Here is a 19,018-nt window from a genome sequence, read left to right as displayed (position 1 = left end):
AAAATTCCATTCTAAACTTCCTTCCAGTGGAAACAGTTATGTCAATATTCGTTCACACACTGATTATCCATTATGCCATCACTGAAACACGGCTCATCAATACCTTTAGAAGAGTTACAGCACCTCCTGTAACCTCCAAATTTAACAATAGACACCAGATATTCCTTTTTTAGGGCTTCTCCTTTCCTCAATTTTATTTATTATACAGGGAGCTGGTAGCACCACATAAGTTAAGGTTGCCCAAACCTTCCCATTACAAGACTCTTGTCAAGGGTCCTTCCCCACTGTGAACTTTAGGGTACAGATGTGGGGACCTGCATGGAAACTTCTAAGCTTAATTACTAGCTTAGATCTGGCACACTGCCACCATCCAGAATTCCAGTGTCTAGAGCACTCTCTGTCCCCCCAAAACTTTCCCCTCCCTGAGTTGCCTTGAGGGACTTCACCAATTCCCTGGTGAACACAGATCCAAATCCCTTGGATCTTAAAACAAGGAGAAATTAACCATCCGTTTCCTTCCCCCCACCAGTCCCTGGTGAGTCCAGATCCAATCCCCTTGGATCTTAAAACAAGGAAAAATCAATCAGGTTCTTAAAAAGAAAGCTTTTAATTAAAGAAAGAAAAGTAAAAATCATCTCTGTAAAATCAGGATGGAAAATACTTTACAGGGTAATCAGATTCATATAGCCCAGAGGAACCCCCTCTAGCCTTAGGTTCAAAGTTACAGCAAACAGAGGTAAAATCCTCTCAGAAAAAAGGAACATTTACAAGTTGAGAAAACAAAAATAAGACTAACACGCCTTGCCTGGCTATTACTTACAAGTTTGAAACATGAGAGACTGATTCAGAAAGATCTGGAGAGCCTGGATTGACGTCTGGTCCCTCTTAGTCCCAAGAGCGAACAAAGAGCACAAACAAAAGACTTCCCTCCACCAAGATTTGACAGTATCTTGTTCCCTTATTGGTCCTCTGGTCAGGTGTCAGCCAGGTTTACTGAGCTTCTTAACCCTTTACAGGTAAAAGAGGCATTAACCCTGAACTATCTGTTTATGACAACTCTATTTTCAGTTCTGTATAACTTTGCCAGATTAACTATTCAGACTGAAATTTTCCAGGTCTTTCAATGGGGCATGCTGGTTAATGCTCCACAGGCCCACAAAATTTTCTTCCGAACTCTTCATCCTTTCCCAAGCTGATTAAAAAATATATATACCCCAATTCTACAAAGGTTAACACACATACTTAACATTATGTACCAATAGCAGCTATAGTGAAGTTAATAGGGCTACTCATTATGCATAAAGTTAAGCATGTGTATAAATCTTTGTAGGACTGGGGGCCTTGGTTTGCATTGCTTTGTGATCTGGTGTCAGACATAATTTCTTCCACTAAATACATTCTTTTTTAATCTTTTCACCGTTTCTGAATGAATGTCATCAATATTATGTTCCTTATGCTCCTCACTTCACAATTCATACATCACCTGTTTTTCTCCTCCCAATTCAATATTAACTTAGGTAAATCTCCTACAGAATTACTTTAAAAACATAGCGTCTCTTATGGTACTTCCCAGAATACACTCAGGTATTTAAACTATAGGTTTATTTTTCTCAACGCTTTAAAAGAGCAATATTCAACTTGTTCAAGTGGCTTTCCAGTTCAACAATCATATGTCAATATTCCCAATCGAAAACATACAATCAGGTATTAAGTTTTCAGCTACAATTTTCAATAACCAATCATTAACGATTTTTCTATTTGCTTTAAGGAACATGAAATAATAGTTATTTCTCCCACCTCATTTTAATGACTAATAACCTAATACTAGGACAAATCCCGAGTTCCTTACACAGTTTTTACTTGTAACAATCTTCCACTGAAGCAAAGAAGAGTTTTGCCTAAATAAGGATTGAGTTAAAACTAGGGACCTCAGGATTTGTCCTATTTCTGATAGAACAGGTCAACAACACACACTAACAGAAGTTTTTCTAAATGTGTGGGTTTATCCATTGCTATGTAAACCTTCTATGACTAATGTGTTTGCAGAGTAGATGAATAAAAGAACCACTAAACTATACTGTCAAATAAACAACAGCCACATTTTTGTCAAAGCATCTCATCTTATAGTCTACATTTGGCTGAAATCAGTATAAATTTTTAAGTGTAACTGCTTCTGTACATTAATAAGAGCTATATTAGTAAGAGGAAAAACCAACCTTCTTAATATTAATTTGGTGCTTTCTCAACCTTTCAAGATCCGTTGGAATTGCCACTTTAATGAATTTTTGGATGGCGGGTTCAAGACGACGAATATTAACCTTTTCTTCACCTTCAGACATCCTAAAAATATCTATCAAGTCAGAACTTGACCAATAAGACTTTACTCACCCAGAAACCCCTAAAAAGAAAAAGATATTTAAATTTAAGCAAGATTTATTAGTATTACTTGCTCTGATTACAGTTTCACTATATTAACCTTTTAAAAACAAAAAAAGTGTCAATATGTCACATACTGTCCCTCAGACCAAAAAAAAACATAATTATTACGAATTAATCATTCAAAACCTGGATGATTCATTAGCTGAAATTAATGCCAGTGCTCAAAAATAAATTAAGAACTTTATTCTTGGGGAATATTTTCAATGGACAATGTTTTCAATCTGACAACAAAACAGATAAATGATTAAGGCATATGTTTAAGTACTTTGATGAATAGGGACAGACATGTGCACGTACTAAAGTTAAAATGGTGATTAAGAGCTTTGAAGACTCAGAACCCAAACTTAACAATTTAAAATTCTCTAAACTTTGTTCATATTTGTAAAACTTAAGATATGATAGAAAAGACACCAACACAAAATTGAGGGTGAAAGTTCACTCACTCACACACACACACGCACACACAAAATAATAATCAGGAAATCCTGAGTGAAGGTTCCCACAGCAAATGTACTCTACCTTCTTGCGAAAATAATTAAAGCCCCAATTCTACAAAAACTAAGCATATTGTTTAAGTTTTTATAGGATGTGGGGCTAAGTAACCTGACTCTGCATCTTTCTTTAAACTGTTCTTTCGGGGCTTTTTCTTTTCCCTTAGATGAAGATATATAGAATTTTATACTGTTGCATATAAACACACACTTGTGCACATACACCATGTGACTAATGAAAAAAATTCCTTCATACTGTGTATGCACAAGGAACAAGAAAAACTTCATGTGAGTTTGAAAATCAAAAATGTCCCTTTATTCATGCAGCATTAGCACTGTATTAATACAATTTATTGAAACATGATTTTCTTTGATTTACTTTCCTTTAAAAAAATATATACAAATTTGGGCAGATCGATACTAGAAAGTTTTGCCAACATAGTTATGTCAGTAAAAGGACTAGTGTTGACACAGATTAGTGTAAAAGTGCTTTTGCACTAGAAGAGTTTTGCAGGTATAGTTAAACTATATTGGTATAGTTAAACTAACAGAACCCTCCAAGTGCAGAGCAGGCCTAGGATTGTAAACTTCCTGTCAAGTAGAGAAAAGCCTGCTGGACACCTAGTACTTCCTGCCCAAGCCTGTGGGAAAGGAGAAAGAACAACTTCTGGTGGGAGGAAATAGGAGTTTTCAGAGGAAAAAATAGTTCAAGATTAATCAAATTTCAATACCATCACCCTCTGATTTATCAATGTTGAGTTACAAATCATTTTCTTTTATGAAGAAAATACTACAAAAGAATGTATTTTTTCCTGAACAAAAAAAGTGACATGGACAAACAGATTTTAAAAAACAGTAGGACAAGTTTCAAGCAAATCAGCTTTGGAGGCTTCCCTTCAAATATTTAAACTCAGCATTACCAATGATTTACCTTTTTCTGTTTCACAACCTCCAAAGAAAGGCATTTTAATTAATCAGTTTTGCAATTGTTTATGAATCACTCCAAAATGTAGAGGAATAGATTAGGTGATCCTTTTCCATTCCAACAAATTCTGCACTTATACACGCAATTCCTGAAATGAGCATGCATCAATAGCCTTTAATTTTAAATTTGAAGTTTAATATTTCAATATATCTATTCCTTAAAAGCCCTAGAAGATTCTACCATTACTGATGCTCAGTGTCAAGTGGTTAAAAAAAAGTACATCAGTCCTTTTTTCTGGTTTTACTGTACTACATCACATTAGAGAAGTCCTTAGTTAACCGTTATTATGAAGTCACCAGTCACAACTCCCCAGTTATAATGGAGTTCCATTTTGCATTTAAATGCAGGAATTCAACTTTTTATTATGAATAAAGAATACAGTGCATCATGCCCAAAATTTACAGCACTGACTCTGACAGTTTACAAGTAAATCCATAAAGGCGTCTGAATTAAAAATAATTACAAACAGGCTCCTTTAAGAAATTTAGCATGTGTCAATTTTTTCTTTGTCCTGAATTATCTTAATAACAGAATGCCCTCAGGAGTAACTGTGAATGCAGCAATTGTATTGGTTTCAGTAAGTGAGTGGTATGACGGAGATTAGACACACCATTTCTCAACAGCAAATTAGTCCTCCAAATTCTTACTCACTGCTCCTTAAAGGTTTCACAGCTTCATGCGAGCTTATACCAGTGTTATAAGGCCCCTCATGGCACTGCTGTCTTGTCTCCACTGCACACTGAGACAGTACTATTAAGGGCAATTGAGAAGACAGGAGTATAAAGAAAGCCCTTAAAATGCAGAAACTTCTCTCTCCTAGCCCCTCCTTCATGTAGGGTCTGCTCCAAAGCCTACTGAAGTCAACAGGAGTCCTTTCCTTAGACTTCTCTGGGCTTTGGATCAGCCCCTTAGTATCAGTCTCACTAGCACAGCCCTCTAAACCAGTGTTTCCCAAACTCGGGACGCCGTTTGTGTAGGGAAAGCCCCTGGTGGGCCAGGCCAGTTTGTTTACTTGCAGTGTCCGCAGGTTCGGCCGATCACGGTTCACACTGGCTGCGGTTCGCTGCTCCAGGCCAATGGGAGCTGCTGGAAGTGGTAGCCAGTACGTCCCTCGGCCCGTGTTGCTTCCCGCAGGCCCCATTGGTCTAGAGCAGCAAGCCAGCACCAGTGAGAGCTGCGATCGGCTAGACCTGCAGACGCAGCAGGTAAACAAACTGGCCCAGCCCACCAGGGGCTTTCCCTACACAAGCAGCGTCCCAAGTTTGAGAAACATTGCTCTAAACCAACAAGTCAACTGCAAATTAAGAACCAGACTAATCAATGAACATCAGCTGCTATGGACTGTTCTGGTGATGCAAAGTCATTGTAAGCCCAGTAAAATGGGTTGTGTGTTCTGTCTGGTTCACCAGTGACTCTGTCCTTAAAAAAGGTTTGGTTTTTTTTTAAATATCTAAGGTTAATACCACATATCTTCAAATCATTAGAAATATCATATGGCAGCATTCCTTTTAGGTTTCCTGCAGGTCCCATTGCTGCAAGCAGCCGTACCTGCGGATACTCAAGTAAACAAAAAGAACAAGGACTACTTGTGGAACCTTAGAGACTAACAAATTTATTTAACCATAAGCTTTCGTGGGCTAAAGCCAGGGCTTTGAAGCAGAACCCGGAGCTGGAGCACGGAGCAGGTCCAGAGCTATGGAGCTGCAAGTTTTTGCCTGGAGCTGCATCAGAGCCAGAGCACAGCTCCAAAGCCCTGGCTAAAACCCACTTCATCGGACGCATGCAATGTGCTTAAATCTGTTAGTCTCTAAGGTGCCACAAGTACTCCTCATTCTTTTTGCTGATACAGACTAACAGGGCTACCACTCTGAAACCTTTCATCAGGTAAACAAAGTGTCTCACAGGACTTAACCTGAACCAGCCGCGAACCAAATCTGGTTCTAGACCATTCCTGACAGGTGTTTGTCTAACCTGTTCTTAAAAATCTCCAATGATGGAGATTCCACAAGCAATTTATTCCAGTGTTCAACCACCCTCACAGTTAGGAAGTTTTTCCTAATGTCCAACCTAAACCTCCCTTGCTGCAATTTAAGCCCATTGCTTCTTGTCCTATCCTCAGAGGTTAAGAAAAACAATTTTTCTTCCTCCTCTTTGTAACAACCTTTTACATACTTCAAAACTGTTACCATGTCCCCCCTCAGTCTTCTCTTTTCCAGACTAAACAAACCCAATTTTTTCAATCCTCCCTCACAGGTCATGTTTTCTAGATCTTTAATCATATTTGTCACTCTTCTCTGGACTCTCTCCAATTTGTCCACATCCTTCGACAACTGGGCACAATACTCCAGTTGAGGCCTAATCAGTGCAGAGTAGAGGAGAAGAAATACTTCTCGCGTCTTGCTTACAACACTCCTGCTAATACATCCCAGAATGATGTTCGCTTTTTCTGCAACAGCTGTACACTGTTGACTCATATTTAGCTTGTGGTCCACTATGACCCCCAGATCCCTTTCTGCAGTACTCCTTCCTTGGCAGTCATTTCCCATTTTGTATGTATGCAACTGACTGTTCCTTCCTAAATGGAGTACTTTGCATTTGTCCTTATTGAATTTCATCCTATTTACTTCAGACCATTTCTACAGTTTGTCCAGATCATTTTGAATTTTAATACTATCCTCCAAAGCACTTGCAACCCCTCCCAGCTTGGTAAAATCCACAAACTTTATAAGTGTACTCTCTATGCCATTATCTAAATCACTGATGAAGATATTGAACAGAACTGGACCCAGAACTGATCTCTGTGGGGCCCCACTCGTTATGTCCTTCCAGCATGATTGTGAACCACTGACAATTACTCTCTGGGAATGGTTTTCCAACCAGTTTTGCACCCACCTTACAGGAGCTCCATTTAGGCTGCATTTCCCTACTTTGTCATGACTCAATGCACTCTCCAACATTTACTAACTGTATCAGTTTTAATTCACATTTTTAAAGATGTGTTTGGAACACAGAATAAAAAAACCAAAACATACTTACAAGTATAGTACTGTTTAACTGACAGATAAAAACAATAGAAATACGTATATTAGGTTTTCACTGCTTTTTAACCTTTACAAAATCTGTTAAATGACAGATTAAATTCCAAGAGAAAAAGGCTATTTTTGGAGGCAAAGTTTATTGATCAGTTACTAGCAGTATTAGAGAGAGTAGTCAACTCAGATGCAACTTGAAGACCCTGTCTGTTCCTAGTGAGTTAGAAAAGGACCAATTTCTGAAATCTGGCTCTGAAGATAACTTGAGCTGAACTCTGGAAAATATGTTCCATGCCACAGAGATTTATTCACAGATGAACTCACAGGTTTATACTTTTTAAAATATATTCAAATTTGTTTGTAGTGCATATAGAATTGGGATTTGATCAAAAGTACCTAAGAAAATGTGTCTTCTTATGATAAAGATTCTTAGAAATCAGTTGGACTACGTAGCTTTATTATACTTAATGTTATATAAGAATCTATATTACTAAAGAGCCTGTATACAACATCATCCACTCAAATGAAAATATTTTTAATGGTCTGAGGGTCTGAACCTGCAAAGAGGAAGGTCAGCTAGTTACTCCCAAAGAGAGTCTTAGTAAAGTCAAACTTGGTCATAACCCTTTTCAAGATCAACCCATGAATAGATAAGTAGTTTATTTTTTCCCTTATTTTTCCTTCTCATGTTTTTCTCAGGCCTTGAAACAGGAGATGAATGATGATTTAGATATATATACTAAACATTAACAGAGTTAATTTGCATGTTCTCTCTCATTGAAAAACATTAATTGAAACAAGACTGAAATATCATTAGCCAATTAATCTGCATCAAAATAAAATATACATCGCTTCCTGTGGTCAGCGTCATAAATTTTATCATTACCATCAAGCAACAATTATCTGAGAGCTTTTAGAAAAAAATGCAAGCCGTATTGTGTCCATCTTCCACTTCACAGGTGGACTCTCAATGCGTCCCACTCATTTGAGTACTGCCTTTACTGAAACTTTATTGTTCTGGAACTTCACATATGAAGAATACAGAACATAGTATGTTATTAATTAATACGTTTGTTCAGCAGATAATTGAAATTTACAGTATGATTAGATTTAAGGTAATACTATATAAGACATTGCACAAGTGACAAATTTGTAAGGTTGAAACTGTCAGATTACAACCAACATTTTTAGAAGTCATTTTAACTTATTGTTGTTACTGAGAGTAAAACAGACACATGTTTTCAGATCAAGTGCCTCTTCTGCTAAGCTACAGTCTCTTCACAGAGAACTCTCTCAGCTCCTATTGACTGGGATATGGTGGAAGAAGATTGGGCTTCAATTTTGCCAATTTTTGTACCTGTTAATTCTATTCTAAACTTTGTAAAAATTGAGGCAGTTTATCTGTAATATACATGTTAGTGATTGCTATTAATATACACCTGCAAAGTTTCATACTCAAGTACTTCTGCAGAAGCCTATCAGGACTCCTTTCCTCTCATATACTGAAGTTACAAAGTGTAATAAACTTGAACAGCTGTTGTGTATACAGTGCTGTTTTCATGTACATTCACACGCATCTCTTATCAGCTGTATTATGTCACCAAGTATAAATGTACGTACCTTCTATTTTTATTTAATTTTATAGGGCCATATTTTTAAATTGGCCTCAAACCATCCTATATCTGCATCAACAATCAAATTAAAATACTGTTTACATGTTACTAATAGTGTTGCTATACAGCAATGCTATAATACAACCCATGTCACACAACAGGGATCTTCCTCAGAGAGGTATAGGTCCAAAAATTTTAACCACAAGGTGTCCACATTACAACTTCAGACTGAGCGTGTAACCAGTTAGTGGCATGAAGGGCTCTAAACATGGGGGTCATATTCTCTGCTGGCGTAACTCCATTCAGCTATGCCAGCAAAGAAGTTGACCGGTGGTTTCTGTCCACATACCACATGGTTAGAACACAGTAAGTGTGACAGCTAACAGTGTTTCAACCCTTACACAGTGATATCTTCTTGTAACCCAGCATTTCAAAAGTGTGGGAACTGGGCACTACCCTGAGGGGCGCAGGTAATTAATAAATGAAGAGATGAAGGCCTTTAACAGCACATGCGAAGGCTCTGAAGAGACACAGTTGGTTTCATTTTCCTGAAGTGAGGCTCAGCTTCCAGACTTGAGGAAGCTCTGCTGTAACCCACTCATTGCACTGGGCTGGACTCCCAACTATTTCTTTGGAAGTACATTCCAAGGTCCTTCAGCTCAGACCACCTTGCTCCTTGGCTGCTGCTGTGTTTGTGTGTGTGTGTCCCCCAAGCACAAATTGCAGCTGAGGACCTACGGACTTTCCCAGACTACCCCAATACAGCCATGGGTACATGGCACGGTAGAGGTGGATATCCCGATACAGCTGTGATGTTGGAAATGTGGCAGGGCAGACAGACTGAACTGTCTGACTGTGCCTCTAACTCCTCACAACAATCACTGCTGTGGTGAGGCCAAACAGGGCCAGCGCTTCCATTTAGGCGACCCAGGCAGTTGCCTAGGGCACCAGGATTTGGGAGGGCGGCATTTTGCGGCCCTCAGCGGCAATTCGGCGGCGGGAGGTCCTTCCGCGCTCCATGTCTTCGGCGGCAATTCGGCGTCCTTCACTCGCTCCAGGACCCGCCACTTGAAGTGCCCTGAAGACCTGAAGGACCCCCCCGCCGCCGAATTGCCGCCAACCAGGAGCGCGGAAGGACCCCTGCCTCGGGTGCCAAAAACCCCAGCACCGCTCCTGAGGCTAAGCCACAGAGACCCAGCTGAGGACGTGCGCTATCCGCACAGGGGGGTAAGTCACCACTCCAAGAGCCTCCAACCCCAAGGCCCTGCTACACAGGCACCACTGGGGGAGACACGAACTGCAGCAGCCCACAGCTCTGAGACTAGGAAGGGGAGGCGGAGAAATCGGTCCCCCACCCCCCCGCCTCGTCCCCATCACATCACGTCACGCCCCCGTCTCGCCCCCGTGCCGCCCCCCGCTGTTGCTGGGCTCGGTCGCTCCCCGGCGCTGGGGGGCGCGTCCAGGGCCCCTAGCCGGAGCCTCACACGCAGCCCGGGCCTGCAGACTCCGCGGAATGGGGCCGCCCGGGGCAGAAACGAAAGAGAAACCGGGCCGGGCCGGGGGGCCTGGGAGGGGAGACACCGACCGACCGGCTGCTCTCACCTCACAGCCGCGCAGGAGGCGCCGCCGCTGAGACCCGAGCGGGGGCTGCCCGGGAAGGGTCCGGAGCAGGCGCTGCGGAAAGAAAGGAAGCGGCTGCGGGACGGAGAGAGCGGCGAGCGCCCGCCCCCGGCCCAGCCCCACCACGTGCCGGGTGTTTCCTAAGCCAGGAGCGCCCAGCGCGTCCTCCCCGCCGGCCACCGCCCGCCCGGCCCCACCCGCTGTTCTGCAGCCACAGCGGTCCGCCTTCATGGCGCGCAAGAGACCTCGGCTCGGCGGTTCGCACATACACTGGCAGTGCATCGGCCTTCAGGCGGTCGGCGGCCGGCTTCCCGCAGCGCGCCCAGGCCGCAAGAGACCCGCCGGCGCGCACACACCGCGGCACTGCCCAGGCTGCCGCCCCCGGCCCTGCGGAGCCCAGCCCCTGTTCTCCCTGCGAGGAGTCACTCTGCTACCTGTACTTGGGAGAGGCTCGGCCCAATTCAGCTGTTATAATCTCGCCCCCTGCTAACGTGGTTTACAAATCAGCATTTTTTCTAGTTAAAATGTGCACCCAATTGTGCAAGATTGGGGGGGGTTAAACTTTTTATTGATCTACATTTTCACAGTTGCAGGGAAATGATGAGGGGAGGGTTCAGACAGTGGTTGTTTAATAACAGTAGATTTGAGATTCAAAAAGTTGAAGTTGTATAACCCTTAAAATGCAAATTGTCAACCCCGCATCTGTCAAAATATACACAATAAACATCTTTAAAACAAACTCTATAAAGTGTTTTTCTTAGTTTGCCTAGTTGTATATTTCTGTTATCAAGGGAAATATGTGTAATTCCCTAATAAAATGTTGCTGCTATAAGGCATGCTGCTGCTGAAGCTGGTCCCTAACCCCTTCAACAATTTGCCTAAGTGCATCTTTATTTCACTCCCATTCTTTTCTAGGTTGCTCACATTCCCCCCATTTTGTAGTGAGCTTCACTTGGTGGGGCAGCAGGCACAGAGGTCAAGCCACAGCCAGACAGTCTGAATCTTGGGATGACTCTGCCATGCAGTCCAGGAGGCCTGGTGGCCAAGTCATATTTTGTTGTCCCAACCAAAGTCTGACAGTATCTCTCAGGCAGCCAGGGAAGGAGGGAAGGGTAGGCGGACCCAGACCTTCTCTCTCCACTGAGTCCTAGCCCAGGGCCCATGGGAAGAAAAGGTGCCTCAGTCCCTTCTGACTGCCACTCCAGATCAGTCTCCCCTGGGTCACTTCCTACCTTCCCTATGTTCCCTTCAGTTTGGGCCTAGCCTCATCTTTCTGCTTACACAGCCTCAGTAGTTCACAGCCTCAGCTGAGAGATAGTAGGGGGCTTCCCAGTTCACTCTCAGAATCCAGTTGTTCCTTCGCATAGGGTAGCTACTCAGGCATTTCCAGAATACCAGACATTCTGGAACATCTGGGAATGGCATGGGCCTGCCCTCACTTCTGCTGCTGTGTGACCTCACATACATAGTGTGTGCGAGGTCATGCCACACAGGTGATGCCATTTTTCAGAGTGCACCCTTTCCCCGTCTCTGTATCCTTGATTCATGTCTTCCTCTGCCTCCATCCAATGGCTCTACCACACCCAGCTACTGCACAGGTGTCACCTATTGGCCACTGCTGTCATCAGGTATCACCCCCAAAACAGCCTATTGGACATCTTCCCAAGTTCCACCCTGCCTCACAGCCATTGGCCACAGCTGTTGCTAACCTCTGCACCCTCCCTATTTCCACTGGTCAATGTTTCTTCTCCACCTATCTCTTTGAAAGATCCCATTGGCCCAGATGTCGTCGTCTTCTTTGGTGACCATGACTGTTCTCCTGGGCCAGTTTCTGTGCTATTACCTGTCAATCACGGCTGTTGCCTGTCATTACCTGGGGAGAGAGAGAGAGCTCAGTGGTTTGAGCATTGGCCTGCTAAACCCAGGTTTGTGAGTTCAATCCTTGAGGAAGCCATATAGGGCAAAAATCTGGGGATTAGTCCTGCTTTTAGCAGGCAGTTGGACTAGATGACCTCCTGAGGTCCCTTCCAACCCTGATATTCTATGATTGGGTGACACTGGAGATGTGGGTTGAAAGCTGGAAGTGACCTTGCATGCTCTTCAAAATGGCATCATTCACAAGATACAGATACTAAACCAGATATGGTTTAGTCTCAGTACTGGATGGGGGACAAACCCCAGGAAAGCAGGACTGCCCAGTTTAATACTGGACAAGTGGCCTGTTTGCTGCTAAGTCAGGGGGCAAGGGTAGACCCCAGCCTCCTGGCTGAGTCTTACTCTCAGTTACAAGCTTTTCCCTGTACAGTCCTCTAACTCAGTGGCTACAGCCTGGATGCCTTCTTGCAGCCAGTGTCTCCTTCACTCGTCCCTGGGCCTGACTGCCAGATCTCCCTCTATAGGGAGCATGCCCAGGAGCTGCTGAGGGGCAGGGCCTTCTTGGCCTAATTCTGCTCCACCCCTCCTTTAACTTTTTGCAGGGTCTAAAAATAGGTTTCTGTATAAAAAGAAGAGATCTTGTTTAAACTACTTTTGAATTTATTAATATCTAGATTAGAAACCTTCAATTGTATTTATATAAGCCACTGGGTAAACTGGCTCTATTGGGTTCCACTTAATCAGAAATTGACCAACAGTGATGCTATCATCCTTGGCAGTGCTCATTCCTGATGACCATTCCTGGTTCTGATTCCTCTGTGTGGTTGAAGAGATGTTTAACAACTGTCACTAAGTATATTGGGAATAGAAGCTCTGCTAGAAGAAAACAGAAGAGTTCTTCAAGTGAGAAAAATTAAAGCTTCCATTTCTAAAAATAATAAAGAGATTCCAATTCTTCCATCAACTTAAGAGGTTTTCTGAAGTGAACTCTTTGGAACCAAAATTAACTATGCTTAAAAGTATCACCTAACTCATGCAAAGAACAATACAGTTAGGCTGTTCTAACTGACAAATTAGAAGATGGAATACTGGTGGGGGATAGTTATAAACCACCAACTGAGACAGGAGAATAAGATGAGCTAATCTTAAACATCTATAATAAACAGAAAGAAAATTGTGTTATGATGGAAGATTTCAATCTTGAGGATACATACTGGAGATATCTTGACACTAGGAAAACATCTTTGAAGTTTCAGAAAATTATAGATAACTTTCTAACAGAAAAGTATGGAAGCCATCTTGGGGTAATTCTATATTAGACCTCATTCTGACTGAGAAAGATTTTAAAAAAAGGTTGGCTACCTAGGCTATCATTACCTAATTAAATTTATTATGCATGAACTGAATATAGCCCTGAACAGTAATATATAAACTTGGTGTTTTAAAATACGCAATCTCTCAAAGCTGGAAAAAATCATGAGCAAAACTGAGTGGGAGGAAAATTTTAAGTATTAAAATGTGGATGATAATGGATATTTATTAGATGTCCCTCAAAAACTTACAATTCCACAGTCATATAAGAAAGCTTCTTTGATTTAAAAACCATCCTGGTTAAGAGGGGAAGTGAAAATGTACAACAAATGGAAAAATGGGTAAATTGAGAGCAATGAGTTCAAATGAGCAGTTCGGAAAAGCAGACAATTGATAAGGGGAGCTAAAGGTATAAATGAAAAAAATTCTATGGCTAGTATGTTTAAGGACTACAAGAAGAAATTCTTTAAATATATCAGGAAAAAAATTAAATCCTAATAATGGCACATGTCTGTTTCTAGATACACATAGTAGAGTTGTCAATCATAATGCTGAAAAGGCAGAAGTGTTCAATAAATGTTTGTTCTGTATTTAGAAAGAAGTAGGATAGGTTCATAGCTTATGGTGATAATGAAATATATTCTATTTCAACAGAAACTGGGGAGGACGTTAAACTGTTAGAGTTAAGCATTTAAGTTAGCAGGACCAGATGATAAACACCAAAGAGAATTAAATAATGGCCAAGTAGTTTTCTGAACTATTAATATTGATTTTTAACAATTCTTGGAACACTTGGGAGGTTCCAGAGGATTGAAGTAAAGCTCATTTTGTACCAGTATTTCAAAAGGGTAATCATGATGACACAGGTAGCTACAGGCTAATCAGCCTGACATCATTCCTAGACAAAATCATGGTTACAATATGGGTTACAATCAGTAAAGAATTAAAGGAAATGTGATAGAGTGCACTCAACTTTCAAGTGCCTCCTGTCCGCTGGGTGTTGTGCTGCAATTTTTTTCCCTCCTGGCACCCCCTATATAGTGTTGACCTTGTCAAGTGGGTTTTTAGTGGCCCAGCCTTCCAGCTAAGTCACACCATCAACAAGGGGGGAAAAGTTCAACAAATGGTTTGGCCTTTTCAGGTCTTCAGCCTTTTTAAACTCCAGCCCCTTTCTCTGGCTTTTAAATAAATCTTATCCCATTCTCAGGGCTTTGGAGGGACCTGGGCCCACCCACTACTCCAGGTCCCAACCCAGGGACCCTATGAACAGCACTCACACACTGATCCCTTTAACCACATCTGTTAGCTGCTATGGTTTTCCCTGGGCTTTTTCCTCACAGTCCTATCACCTTCCCCTGTTACCTTAGGGTTACAGACCTTGGGTTCTCTTTGTCTTATCCCTGCTTGAGCAGGGTCTTTCCCAGGCCTCCCTGCCTGGAGAGTTTCTCAGTTTTCCAGCCCTTCCTCACATTTCTGCTCCCAGCCTGCAACTGACCTAGTCAGGTCCTGCAGCTCCTTTTCTCTGAGCCTGCTGCACTCTCATTAGCTGCTTCCCTGCAGCCTTTCTAGTCAGGTCTGGAGGACTCACCTTCACTGCTCCTTTCCTGGGGTATGGTGTAGTAAGACCATGAGGCCTCCACTAGGGGGCCTCAAAGGCCCTGGTATACCTCTTCACAAAATAGTAGCATAATAATACCATAGCAACATGTTTTTATGGAAAATAAGATTTTTTTTAAAAAAAAAAATAAGATTACAAATGTGGTTGACATAATATACTAAGATGCAGGAAGTAATGGTCTTACTCTGCTTGGCCCTGATGAGGCCTCAGCTGGAGTACTGTGTCCAGTTCTAGGTGCCACACTTATGGAAAGATGTGAACACATTGGAGGGAGTCCAAAGGAGAGCAACGAAACTGATAAAAGATTTAGAAAACCTGAACTATCAGGAAGGGTTAAAAAGACTAGGCATGTTCAGTTTTGTAACAACAAGACTGAGGGGGAACATGACAACAGTCTTCAAATATGCTAAGGGCTGGTAAACAGTTCTTCTGCGTGTCTGCTGAAGGTAGGACAAGTTGTAATGGGCTTAATCTGTAGCAAGGGAGATTTAGGTTACATATTAGGAAAAACTCTCTAACTTTACGGGTAGTTACATTCTGGAATAGGCTTCCAAGGCAGGTTGTGGAATCCCCATCTTTGGAGGTTTTTAAGAACTGGTTGGACAAACACCTGTCAGGGATAGTCTAGGTTTACTTGGTCCTGCCACAGTGCAGGGCTGGACTCTATGACTTCTCGAGATCCCTTCCATCCCTATATTTCTAGGATTCTATTACTATAATTGTAGATAACCAAATGGATGTGGGCTCCTATAGTCATACTGTGTAGATGAGAAGGTGAACACGCTCTTTGCATACATAAACAGGGGAGTATCAAGTACAAGTGGAGAGGAGGTATTATCTCTGTATACAGATGAGAACTGTTCCTGGAATATTGTGTGCTGTTCTGTTGTCCACACTTCAAAATGATGTTCATAAATTGGAAAGAGTTCAGAAAAAAGCTACAAGCAAGATTTAAAGTCTAAAAATCATGCCTTATAATGAGAAGCTTAGAAATTGCAATTATTTAGTTTATCCAACAGAGGATTATGAGATGGCTTGTTCATGGTGTATGCGTACGCCAGAAAAAGGCATAATAAGATCCCGTGTTTGGAAGCTGAAACTAGACAAATTCAGGCTAGAAATAAAGCACAATTTTTAACAGTGAGGATAATTAACTGTGGAAATAACTTTCCTGAGGATGTGGTGGATTCTTCATCATTTGAAGTCTTTAAATCAAGATTGGAAGCGTTTCTAAAAGGACATTCTATAGCTCAGATAGAAGTTATGGGCCTGATGCAGAAGTGACTGGGCAAGCTACTGTGCCACATGTTATACAGGTCAGACTAGATTAGCATAATGGCCTCTTCTGGCCTTAAAATTTATGAATCTAGCATAAGGCAAAAGACCCAGAAGGCTAGCTAGCTAGCAGGAAAAGAGAGAGAGGGATCCAAAGTTTGCAACAATGATAGAAAAGTTGCAACAGCCACCATACCAAAGACAACAAAGGGTTTTTATGAGTGCTGCCAGGCAAATTTGAAGATCACCTGAACTATTTTAGAGCAAGCACATAAATTTCATACCTGACATTCAACTTTTCTATCACTGGTAAGGGAGATGATATAAACAATTATTTCAGAGTGCTCCAAATGTTGTCACCTATCTCCAGGTGGTCAATTTTTTCTGAATCCAATGCCAAGTGCTGTCACTCATGGTAAGGCCATGTAAGGAACAAGAGTTCCATCTTCAGGTTTGGGCAGGAACTACCACTGATGGCAAAAGATAGAGCAGACAAATTCTAAAGATGGGGTTGCACTTGCTGAATAAATACTACTTGTCGCTGACAGATCTAGACTTGTGATAGATGTCCATAACCATTATTTGAATAGTCTCTTAGATATCTGACAGATTTGGGTGTTCATGAAATTTACAAGGAAACTGGTCTCATCCATCACTGAAACTTATATAGGAAAATCTCCAAACTTCCTGTAAAGTGATAAAAACTGTTCTATGTCTAATATGCCCATAGGGGGAAGAGAAGCAGCATTTACTTTTGTATACTCTAAGCATTCATAGTTTCAGGTGTATTGATACACAGTCCAGATGCCCAGTTCATTAAATTTGGTTGTAGTCTGTCATGTCATTGCTTATTCTTCGTATTCTTCAATATGCAGGCTGTCAGATAACTCATTTTGGGTTCAATGTTTCAGCAAGTTTGTTTCTCATAGGATAAAGAACTTCCTACTGTGACTGTAGTTCTTCCAGTGGAACATTTTAAGTTTCTATTGAGTATTTAACTGCAGGATTGTAATTGGCTTTACTAATTTCATAACCGGCAGAATCTGTATGGCAAAAACAGACAATGCTTCCATTGTATAATGAGGAACAGATATTACTCTGTTACATTGACCATTGTTCCCTCCAGCCTTTCAGATATACAGCATGATTTGCAATGTCATCTCATCTTACATTCTTGAAAAATCAATCTCATTCAATAATTTGTGAGTGATGTGTATTTTGTGGATGTTTGGGCAACACTTTCTGTAGCTACTTTCTTTACATGAGCAAGATATTTGTTGCAAGGTTTCTTTATTGATTTACATGCCACCAATACAACTCATGCTATACATTTTCAGAGCAGGGTGGAATTCTGATACTCTGTCTCTTGTTTAAATGTAGAACATTTCAAAGTGTGTTCAAACACAATAGTCCTTCAAATTGCATATGCCACAGCAGCGGGAATTAATCAAGACCCATGTCTTCTCCAACAACCTTTCACCTCCACTGGGTCTGAAGCGGACATATGGGATTCAGTGAACTAATGATCAAATGTCTATGGATAATATTAGATTTATTTTTGTATGGATCAGAGTTAGTTACCAATATCCGCTACGCTAGGTTTCAGATGTGAGGTCACACAGACTTACATGCGTGACTACACACAGAATTTGCACTCATTGATTACATTAGTTTTTGGTACGATCCTCTTGTGAGGACACTCCTAGATTGGCTGGAGAGTGCCTTATTTAGGTTTTATTATTATATCAGTTTAGTTTAAATTGGAATCAGCATAAGCTAAATCAATCTAAGAAACTCTTAAACTGAGGGCTTGTCTACACTTACATTTTATAGCATTCTAACTTGCTGGGTCAGGGGTGTGAAAAATCACCCTCCTGAGCGCAGCAAGTCTGAGTGCTTTAAAGCACTAGTGTAGACAGGCTCCAAGCGCTGGGAGCCATGCTCCCAGCACTCAGAGCTAATCCCCTCGTGGAGGTGGATTACCAGGAGCTCTCCCAGTGCTCGCACGTGACCACACTCGCACTTCAAAGCGCTGCTACAAGAGCGTTCCCATGGTAGCAATTTGAAGTTTCCAGTGCAGATCTACTCTGAGATTTAGAGATTCCATTAAGGGCTATTGCATCAATTTAACTAAGCTGGTACAACTGTGTTTACATAAGGCCTTAGAAATTCTGGTTGAAACCCTAGCACCATTGTTAATGGCAACATTTCCATTGTCTACAATGGGGTCAGGATTTCACCTTCTGTCTATACCTCTAGGGTTTCTGAAAAAAATAAAACTGTAGCAAAGGGAAAGAGTGTAGCAATCAACCACCATTGAGCAAACAACATTCACTTATGCAAATCATTCATTACTCTTTTTCTGTAAGGTTTCATACTGCAAGACAATTCAGCCTTGAGAGAGGGATTCAGCATGCCTTTCAACAGCAAACAGGATAAGGGCATGTAAAAATCACAGCATCCCTTTGTAATCAGATTATATAAGAATACTTTCAAAACTGTTCACTTAATTTTTCGTAGCTAGATAGAAAGATAATTCTAAGGCTACTTTTTCGTTGACCCACAGAGATCATCTTAAGCAACTACCATTCAATAAAAGATTCTCAAATGAACTTCAATAACTTATTAAAATTAAGAAACTTCTTACACCATAGAGCTGGAGACCCTAGATCAATTTTTTTAGGCTTTCACTGACTAGATGCTGGAACCCCTCCTAGTAACAGACTCTTACAGCCTGTCTGCTTTTGTCATCCTCCTTT

The 19,018-nt window shown here is 41.4% G+C and overlaps 2 protein-coding genes across 6 annotated transcripts in view; one reads left to right on the top strand and one right to left on the bottom strand.

Annotated features, from left to right (window-relative positions):
• Positions 1 to 10,319, bottom strand: part of STX17 (syntaxin 17) — a 99,046-nt gene extending 88,727 nt beyond the window's left edge. The window contains exons 1-4 of one of the 5 annotated variants that reach the window (XM_032787144.2): positions 10,163 to 10,304; positions 4,567 to 4,665; positions 3,862 to 3,879; positions 2,217 to 2,398 (exon numbers count right to left, since the gene is read on the bottom strand). In XM_032787144.2, the coding sequence (XP_032643035.1) occupies positions 2,217 to 2,339 (123 nt within the window). In that variant the 5' untranslated portion in view covers positions 2,340 to 2,398; positions 3,862 to 3,879; positions 4,567 to 4,665; positions 10,163 to 10,304. Of the gene's footprint in view, positions 1 to 2,216; positions 2,399 to 3,861; positions 3,880 to 4,562; positions 4,666 to 6,807; positions 6,933 to 10,162 lie in introns of those variants that run through there. The other 4 variants (XM_032787146.2, XM_032787142.2, XM_032787143.2 and 1 more) reach the window with 4 other exon arrangements.
• The window catches only part of LOC142046341 (uncharacterized), a 1,049,055-nt gene that overhangs the window by 306,491 nt on the left and 723,546 nt on the right, over positions 1 to 19,018 (top strand). The window lies entirely within an intron of this gene.

The sequence above is a fragment of the Chelonoidis abingdonii genome, chromosome 2 (genome assembly GCF_003597395.2).
Source record: "Chelonoidis abingdonii isolate Lonesome George chromosome 2, CheloAbing_2.0, whole genome shotgun sequence".
Taxonomy (NCBI): domain Eukaryota; kingdom Metazoa; phylum Chordata; order Testudines; family Testudinidae; genus Chelonoidis; species Chelonoidis abingdonii.
The sequence above is the reverse complement of the archived record's forward strand: the minus strand, read 5'-3'. Positions and strand labels throughout refer to the sequence as shown.